The sequence below is a fragment of the Trichechus manatus genome, unplaced genomic scaffold (genome assembly GCF_000243295.1).
Source record: "Trichechus manatus latirostris isolate Lorelei unplaced genomic scaffold, TriManLat1.0 scaffold00017, whole genome shotgun sequence".
Classification (NCBI taxonomy): Eukaryota; Metazoa; Chordata; class Mammalia; order Sirenia; family Trichechidae; genus Trichechus; species Trichechus manatus.
This window is the reverse complement of record NW_004443953.1, coordinates 21367284-21376739: the sequence shown is the minus strand read 5'-3', so window position 1 is coordinate 21376739 and position 9456 is coordinate 21367284. Positions and strand designations below refer to the sequence as shown.

The 9456-nt window shown below is 40.4% G+C and overlaps 1 protein-coding gene across 2 annotated transcripts in view; it reads left to right on the top strand.

Moving 5' to 3' along the window:
* The first annotated feature begins 309 nt into the window (after positions 1–309).
* Positions 310–9456, top strand: part of TUBE1 (tubulin epsilon 1) — a 24000-nt gene continuing 14853 nt past the window's right edge. Inside the window, exons 1-4 of one of the 2 annotated variants that reach the window (XM_004372477.3) lie at positions 310–397; positions 488–561; positions 1673–1725; positions 4577–4634. In XM_004372477.3, coding sequence (XP_004372534.1) covers positions 373–397; positions 488–561; positions 1673–1725; positions 4577–4634 — 210 coding nt within the window. In that variant the 5' untranslated portion in view covers positions 310–372. Of the gene's footprint in view, positions 398–487; positions 562–1672; positions 1726–4576; positions 4635–9456 lie in introns of those variants that run through there. The other variant, XM_023727691.1, reaches the window with a different exon arrangement.

Genomic DNA, 9456 nt, shown 5'->3' with positions numbered 1-9456 from the left:
GACCATGTCTCTGATAGCTCATTGAGAGTTTTAAAGATACACATTTTAAAATCCCACTCCAAAGCCTTCAGAAACCCTGCCAATTACCCCGGCCTCGGGAGCTGTCGATGCTCAAAGGTGTTGACAAGGCACCGAGGATCTGCGGTTCAGAGACACAGTCGCTATGGTAACGACGAGCCGCATGTGCACTCGCACGGCCTGCTGGTGGAAGGTGTTAGCCTAAGCCTAGAGGAGCGCTTGGCGACGGCAGCGACTTGCGGCAGCGGCGTGACTTACGGCCGCCGCGTCCCCCAGGAGAACCGCGTTGGTGGGCGGGGGAATTGCGAAAGGCTTCGCGGGCGCCTGGGTACTCTTAGTGGATCCCTGTGCAGCATGACCCAGTCGGTGGTCGTACAGGGTAAGCTGCGCGGAGAAGGTGGGGACCTCGTCCGAGAGGCCTTGTTTCCCGCCTAATGTCCGTTGTGTCCTTCCTCTCTCCTGGTCACAGTTGGACAGTGCGGAAACCAGATTGGCTGCTGCTTCTGGGACCTGGCGCTGAGGGAGCACGCCGCGGTCAACCAGGTACCGGCTCCCGGGCCCGCCCCACACACTCCCACCGCCTGTCACCGAGGCTCCTTCAACAAATAAAGAAAAGCTCTATTTGAGCTTTTATCTAACCTATGTAAATTGTGTGGGATGTTCATTGTAAAGAAGATATTAGTGTTTAAACGTATATTTGCGTTAGGCACAGACTGAAAAGAACGCTGGGCCGGGGACCTTGGTTTTAATCCTTTTCCTAATTCTCAGGGCCCTCATCTTTACCAGGGTTCTTATGAAGATCAGTGAGGTAGTAGATGTGAAAGTACTTTATAAAATAGGGAACACGTGTGGTATTATATGCCTCAACTTAACTATCAGCTTTTAAAATGATGATCAAGAATTCAGAGAAGACTCATTTGATAAACCTGCTCTACAGTCCTGTGGGGAATTCTTTCTTTAACAGCTTCTGCTGTACTTAATCCATAGATCTCACGGCATTTATTCTCCTCTACCAGGAGATTGGAAGAATCAGGCTAAGCATCTTGTGACATATGCTTTTTCTTACCATAGGTGGTTCAGTGGTACATTTCTTTCCTTACATGCAGGAGACCAGGTTTGATACCAGACAATGCGTGGAGGCTTGCCTGTTGTTATGATGCTGAATAGGTTTCAGCAGAGCTTCCAGACTAATACAGACTAGGAAGAAAGGCCTGGCAATCTACATCCAAAAATCAGCCAGTGAAAACACTATGAATCACAGTAGTCTGATCTCGTTGTACATGGGGTTGCCATGAATTCTGCCAACTGGATGACAGCTAACGACAACAACAAAGCCATTTAAAAACAAAAACCCAACCCGTTGCTGTCATCAGTTCCAACTCATGGAAACCCCAGAGTAGAACTGTTCCATAGGGTTTTCTTGGCTGTACACTTTATGGAAGCGGATCACCAGGCTTTCTTGTGCGGGGCCTCTGGGTGGGTTCCAGCCACCACCCTTTAGGTTAGCAGTTGATTGCAAACTGCTTGCCCCACCCAGGCTCTCAACAAAGCCATTACAAGTGGCATGTTAAAATTACAAGTGTGATGTTACATATATAGTGGGATTATGAAAATTACTTTACTGAATGCTATAAATACATTTCTTTCTCTTTAGAAAGGAATTTATGATGAGGCAATAAGCAGCTTCTTTAGAAATGTGGATACCAGGTAAGAAGGGATTAAAGTCTATTCAGAGAGCATGATGAACCTTTACTGTCAGCAGACTGGGAGAGCAGTTTTCAAATACAAAGGACAAAAAAAACCAGCTGATAACTGTGAAGAAGTTTTCTGGCTTTTTGTTTGTTTTTCTCGTTACCGAAAGTATATTCTGCAAAACAGGACAACAGTTTTTCTATTGACGCCATGTTAAACAAAATCTTTAGCACGACTTCTTTTAACTTCTTTTTAACTTTGAAATAAAGGAAGGCTGAAATTTTTCGAAAGAAAAATGTATTATTTACTTTTCTCTGATATTATTTATGGCCCAGAATATTTGCTATATGAATAGAATGTGCTACAAAGGAGAAATACAATTGTCAGATTACATTTGTTTATTTAATAAAGAGTATATGTAAGTATCATATATCTTACATGAAACAGCCACTTAATCTGACATTCATGGTTTGCTCAGAACTTTTAATATTAAATCATTAAATCCATAGAGGGGGAAATAAAATTATAGTCGATTAGTTTTCATTTGAATTATCCTTTAAACTCAGAATTAAGTAAAGATAATGTTGATTTTTATCTTGTGTCCCTTCTAACCTTACCACAGTCAAAACAAAGGGGGAAAAAAAAAAGCATTGATTCTCTGAGAGAATATTAATATTCTGATGTGTTTTATTCACTGTGGTAATGTGTTCAAGCAATTACTGTAATAAGAAATTTTGACTACACAGTGTGATATGTCCCATCAGCCACAGCCTTTGAAGGAGAAGGTAAAGGCAGAGTGAAATGAAATGTCACTCCTTTTTAGGCAGTGTTGGTTAAATGAACTGGGGAGGAGGGGACTACCTGTAATGTGAGTATGCTAATATTGCCATGAAAGTCATGACAGGCTATTTTTTTTAACTTAGAAATAACACATGCTCAATAATAGCTGGGTGTTCTATTTAAACACTTGCTTTGCTAAAATCTGATTAGTGAAATGTTCTATGTATTTTCCAAGTACCTTATAAAACTAAATGATGGTGGGCTTTAACTGAAAAATACATATTAGGTTTTAATCTAGTCCAATAAAAATTTCAGTTTTAGTTTGTATTTGTTGGCTAACTGTTTCTTTGAGGCAGTTATTTCCTGGAGAAGGCCAGTTAGTCCCCAATTCTTTGGTGAATTCCAAAGTCTGGCCCTCAGGATTGCAAACTCAGAAATCTTATGTTTAGCACCATGAGAATGGGTCCATTGCTGTTCAGTACAGTCACATTAACCAAACTCTGAGAGAATGAGAGATCAAAATGCAGACAAATCAATTTACTAATGGACTGTAAAACTATCACTGAAAAAGACTAAATACATATTTTCCTTCATAGGTACATTCTCCTGTGAGAATAATCAGAATAATCAGAAGGTTGCTTGGTGACCATGAAATCACACCAAGGGAAATTAAATGTATTTCCTTAATGACAGATGTCATCTGTATTTACTTTATGGAGATACCTGTCATAGACTAGATTCCTTCTTGATTGTGGACCATAACATCTTGTTCCCTAAAAACTATTAAGAGACATGCTACTCAGATTTGCTTTTGTAATTCTTTTAGGTCCTTCCTTTGCTAACCAAATCCCTACCCCAACCCTTCCTTTCTGGATGGCCATTTTTCATTATTATGTAGTTGAGATTCAGCCTGCAGGCAGTTTTCTCTGAATAAAGTGATTTTACATACTGTACTCTCATCTACTATGTTTGGTCTTATTTCCCCAATATCAACTTTGGGAAGGCCAGGAGAAAGAGTGTGCCACTTGCTAGTCTTTCCATGTATTGATAACACATACTGCATCTGTTCCAGAGATTAGTAGGAGAATTATTTTTCAAATATGAGACCACACTTATGTATCTTTTTGAGGAAATTTTCACATATTTTTAATAGCATGAAGGAATTTACCTATAGCAGAGTCTGGCAAACCTTTTCTGTAAAGGGCTAGACAGTAAATATTTTAGGCTTTATGGCCCATAAGATCTGTGTTGCAGCTACTCGACTCTGCCATTGTAGTGTAAATGCAGTCAGATAATACATGAATGAACATACAGAGCAGTGTTCCAGTAAAACTTTATTTATGAAGAAAAGTAACCCGAGAACCATAGTTTGCCAGTCCCTTACCCGCAGCATCATCTATGCTCAATTCAGCTTCCTTTTACATATTCTAGCCTCTTGTGAACTATATTGACCTATGTTCGGTCATAGATTTAGGTACTTAGGTAACTTATTTCAACATGAAATCCTTGGATTAGCTTTAAGACTCAATGGTATATAACTGATTGATGTGTGTTTGGCTGCAAAAGAAAACTTGACTGATGGTGACTTAAGCAATAAAGACATCTAGTTACCTCACAAAGAAATTTGGAACTAGAATGTTCTAGGTTTAGACCCAGATACTATCGTTCCAACATCCTTGGCATATTGGCTTTTCATCCTTGTGTTTGTCACTTCATGACTACAAGAAATTGGCTTCAGGAGTCACATCCATGTTCGTGTTCAAGGCAGGAAAACGAGAGAAGGTTGGCATCAACTGCATCTGGTCTTTTTTACCAGAAAAGTTTCCCAGCATACCTCTTCTTTATGTCATTGGCCAGAACTGGATTACATGGTCAGCCCTAACTACAAAGGAAGCTGGGGGGAAATAAGTACCTCACTTTCAGCCTAATGGGAAGTAGGGAAGGGAGAAGGAGGTTGGGAATGACTGTCGTGTCTGCCTCACCTGGCCTATAAGCAGCCTATATAAATGGAAGTTAACTATATTACCTGATAAAACTGTTAACCATGGAAGATCTTATAACCTTTTCTCATTTTTTTATCTTTCAGAGTGATTGGTGATGGTGGCAGTATTTCCAAGGGAAAAATTCGTTCTTTAAAAGCACGAGTAAGATAAACATTCGGGTTCTTACATTGCATGTGTTTTTAAAATAACTATACTTCCATAGCTATCGTAAGAATAAAATTTTATTTTAACTTCTCCAATAAAAAACAAAAACTATTTATTAAGCCACATTTAGTATGAAGTTATGCTACAGACTTGAAATGGGCATTTGTGTCTACCCAGAACTATGGGAAAGTGCTTCAAGTAAAAACACGGTATATTTTACATATTTTTCTAAATGTTTTAGGGGAAATAGATGTCTAGATAAATGATAACTAAAGGAGCCTTCTTATTTAAGAACCTGAAATACCAATGCAGGTTAAATTTTCATTTAAATATAATGGAAAGTTTATTTGCAACAAGATAGTTACTCCCAATACAAAGCATGGATCCAGCCTTATTATGGTAAATAACCGGAGTTATGCAGATGACACAACCTTGCTTGCTGAAAGTGAAGAGGACTTTGAAGGACTTTCTGACGAAGATCAAAGACTACAGCCTTCAGTATGGATTACATCTCAACATAAAACAAAAATCCTTACAACTGGACTAATAGGTGACATGATAAACAGAGAAAAGATTGGAGTTGTCAAGGATTTCATTTTATTTGGATCCACAGTCAACACCCATGGAAGCAGCATTCAAGAAATCAAACAACGCATTGCATTGGGCAAATCTGCTGCAAAAGACCTCTAAGGTGTTAAAAAGCAAAGATGTCATTTTGAGGAATACGGTGCGCCTGACTCAGGCTATGGTGTTTTCAGTCGTTTCATATGCATGGGAAAGCGGGGCTGTGAATAAGGAAGACTGAAGAAGAATTGACGCCTTTGAATCACGGTGTTGGCGAAGAATATTGAATATACCATGGACCACCAGAAGAATGAACAAATCTGTCTTGGAAGAAGTACAGCCAGAATGCTCCTAAGAAGCAAGGATGGTGAGACATTGTCTCACATACTTTGGACATGTTGTCAGGAGGGACCAGTCCCTAGAGAAGGATAGATATGCTTCATCAAGTAGAGGACCAGTGAAAAAGAGGAAGCCCCCTCAAAGAGATGGATTGACACAGTGGCTGCAATAATGGGCTGAAGCATAACAATGATTGTGAGGATGGCGCAGGACCAGGCAGTGTTTCATTCTGTTGTACGTGGGGACGCTATGAGTTGGAACCAACTTGATGACACCTAATAACAGCAACCATGTACGTTCTAAGCAAAAATACTTCCAGAGTCAGTAGCCCATATTTACAGTGTTAAATCACTCTCCTTCCAACATTTCTGTGATTAATTCTTTACAACAAACTTCCTTTTCTAGTTGTTGATCAGTAATCTTTGACTATAACAAAAAAGAGAGGCAGTTTAAAAGCTGTGGAAGTAGTTGAGATAATAACAATCAGAACAAATGTAGTGGCTGAAAGAGTGGAGAGCAATAGTGTTGTGGCCATCTCTTTGTATCCATGATCTCTGATGTCATTGAAAACAAAGTTTGGCCCAGAGACTGTGTGGCTTATAGGATCTTAGAAGAATTCATTGACACTTGGTATACACTATACCATGGGAAAGAGCTAACATCCCAGTCCAAAAGAGAGAAAAAGAGACTGACATTTCTTAGACCACTCCCAATTTGAGCCCTTTCCCACTCTCACATGAGGGAACAGGGTGGAAGATAGAGGGAACATTGTTAAAAAAGACAAGATAAATCAGCTTAATCCTATAGCCTTTGACTTTCGTTCTAGAAGGTACCCTCCTACCATCTCTGTTGTGTGGCTGTTGTCACTTATACCTTCACAAGAAGTCTTGGTGCTTGAGTCTCTCTGTTCAGTATCTTAGATCAATAGGCAAATAATAAGAATTTTGCAAATCCAATACTATACATACGGAAAAACCAGAAGGCCAAAAATTATCACCAATTGAATCTGGAAGGAAATGGAACAGCTATGACTCAGAACTTGGATGTCTGAGTCCAGAATACTCCCCAATAGTTAAAGCCACGCTAATAAATTTCCAAAGGAAAAAAGGGCGTGATGTGAGGGAGGAAGGAATAGAAGTTATTTATAGTAAGTCCCCAGGTTATGAACGTCCGATGTACAACTCGTACTTGCCCTTTAATGTTATGTAAATTTGCCCTTTGAAACGGTTGCAGTAACCCCTACTCACAACAAATTCTTCATCACAATTACCTTCACTTGCTGCATGTGCAGCTTTTAAATCATTGAAAAGGCTTCGAGCCTTTTCTTGCGCTTTAAGTAAGGCTAAATAAGAACCGTTACGGGAGACTTCCGGGCAATATGGTGCTATCGTCAGAAGCACCATGCCGTCCCTCTGCAGCAAAGATCAGAAAAACTAAGTCAAAAAGTCACACGTCAGTCCTGAAACCCTAAGCATCAAATGAAGAGATAAAGAACTCAGCCAAGCATCGAATGGAATAAGAAACTGAACAAGAACAGAGAGCGAGGAGAGATACATGCAGAGGTTCCCTATCAGGTACCACAGCACGGATCTGCCACCTTGAACTCCTATCGGAGATCAGCAAACGGGGTACGAGAAAGCAGCTTCATGGAGCTTCCAGCAGGAGATAGAACAACTGGTAATCAGCAATATAGGCTTTCCCACCCCCCACCCTTCTTCACCCCTACTTAGCCTCCTCTGCTTCCTGCAGCCACAGTCTCTTGGCCGGGAAGCACCAGCTTCACCCCGGTGTCGCTTGGATTCCGCCTGCCCACACTGGCCTGCTCCCTGAGTGCCTTTTGTTGGCTGATGGTGTTGCTATTTTCCGCTTCTTTAGGTTTCTTCCTTACCTCTCACCACCTCCCCCTCCTTTCTCTCAAATACCTGGCTCCATGCGCCATCTTTGCTTCTTCCTGAAAGGCTGCGAAACACCACTCGACTGTGAAACTGCTTCCTGGCCCGTGTCGCCACGCTGGTAGGACCCCTAGGGCTTTTTTGATTATTTGCTCTGATTTGTTCTGTTTTGATTTGTTTGTTTATTGTATTTTTCTTTTCTTGGCTTAGGAGCCCCTTCTAGACGGGCAGTACTGCGTGGCTTGGAAGCTACTCCCTTCCTCTGCGCAGACGCACAGGGACATCCCTGGGAGCATTTATTTATTTTTGGGGGGGATTTGTTTTTGATTTTTTTTGTTTGTTTGTTTCTTTGTTTTGCTTTCTTCTCTCTCTAATTCTCTATTTGTCTGTCTTCATTTCCAGTTTCTTGATTTTTTCATTTTTTTCTTTTACCTCTTTTTTTTTATTTTTGTTTTTCCCCATTTCTCAGTCTCTCATCTCTCCACTCCAATAGCAAGCTCCCTTAGCACTCTTGTTTTGTGTGTATGTTTTTGGCTCCTGTTCCTCTCTCTTCTCTCTTATCTTTCCCATACCCATCCTAGCTCCACACATCACAATCTACCCCCTCCTTCCTGCCTACCTGCACCGTGCACTGCACTGAACATCACATTCCCAAGCAGCACAGGCACAGCCTACTGGAACCTTCCCTGCACTGATTCCTGGTCTGCACTGTCAGCCCTGGTACATGCCACAAACAACCTATCCCAGCAACTCCCCTTCAGCTGGACCTGCCCTGCTTTACCATAACTGAGTGACTGACCCTGCCCATTGGAGAAGGAGGTGAAAAGTATCGTGCCCACAGACAAGCAAACAACAAAGAACACAAAGCCCGCCTGCTCAGACATAACCAAGTAAAATAAAAAAGCAGGACAAAACTAACTAATCTACAATCAATAAATGAGGAAAATAACCACGGAATGCTCTGAAGTCAGCAAACAATATCAAAACATATACAGAAACAGGACAGGATGGTCCCAGTAGGCTTCCAAAATAAAACACCAGATGACCTTCCAGTAGAAGAGAAGGCATTAGACCTAACTGATAGGGAATTCAAATCTCTAATAATCAGAATTATCCATGAGTTGAAGCAAAAAGCAGACAAATATGAGAAAAAAGTAGACAAATTCATGGAAAAGGCAGACAGAAAAAAAATGGAAGAATTCAAGAAGATAATATAGGAACAAAATGCTAAAATGAATTCACAACTAGAGATCATACAAAAACAATTAGAAATCCAAAAGGTAAACAACAAGATTTCAGAAATGGACAGTGTCATAGAAGGGCTGAAGAGCAAGTTTGAAACAATGGAAGACAGGACCAGCAAAACTGAAGACAAACACTTGGATACAACTCTGAGGAAAAATCAGAAAAAAGAACAAAGAAAAATGAAGAAACACTGAGAATTATGTGGGATACAATCAAAAGCAAAAATCTGCAAGTGATCAGAGTTCCAGAACAGGGGGAGAAGACAAAACATGGAAAGGATCATTGAAGAATTGCTGACAGAAAACTTCCCCAGTATCATCAAATATGAAAAGCTGACCATCCAAGAAGCTTAACAAACCCCACAGAGGATAGATCCCAAAAGAAAATCACCAAGGCATATCATAATCACACTCGTTAAAAGACAAAGAATCCTGAGAGCAGCTCGAGAAAAACAAAAAGTCACATACAGATGAGAAACAATAAGACTAAGCTTGGATTATTCGGCAGAAACCATGCAGGCAAGAAGGCAATGGGCTGGCATATATAAAACTTTGAAATAAAAAAATTGCCAGCCAAGAATAATATACCTGCAAAACTCTCATTCAGATATGATGGTGAAATTAGGTCATTTGTAGATAAACAGAAATTAAGGGACCATGTAAAAACCAAACCAAACTTACAAGACTTATTAAAGGGAGTCCTTCGATCTGAGAATAAACAACATCAGACCACAGGCTGAATCTAGGACACAGAATTGTACTAGCCAGATACTAACCTAG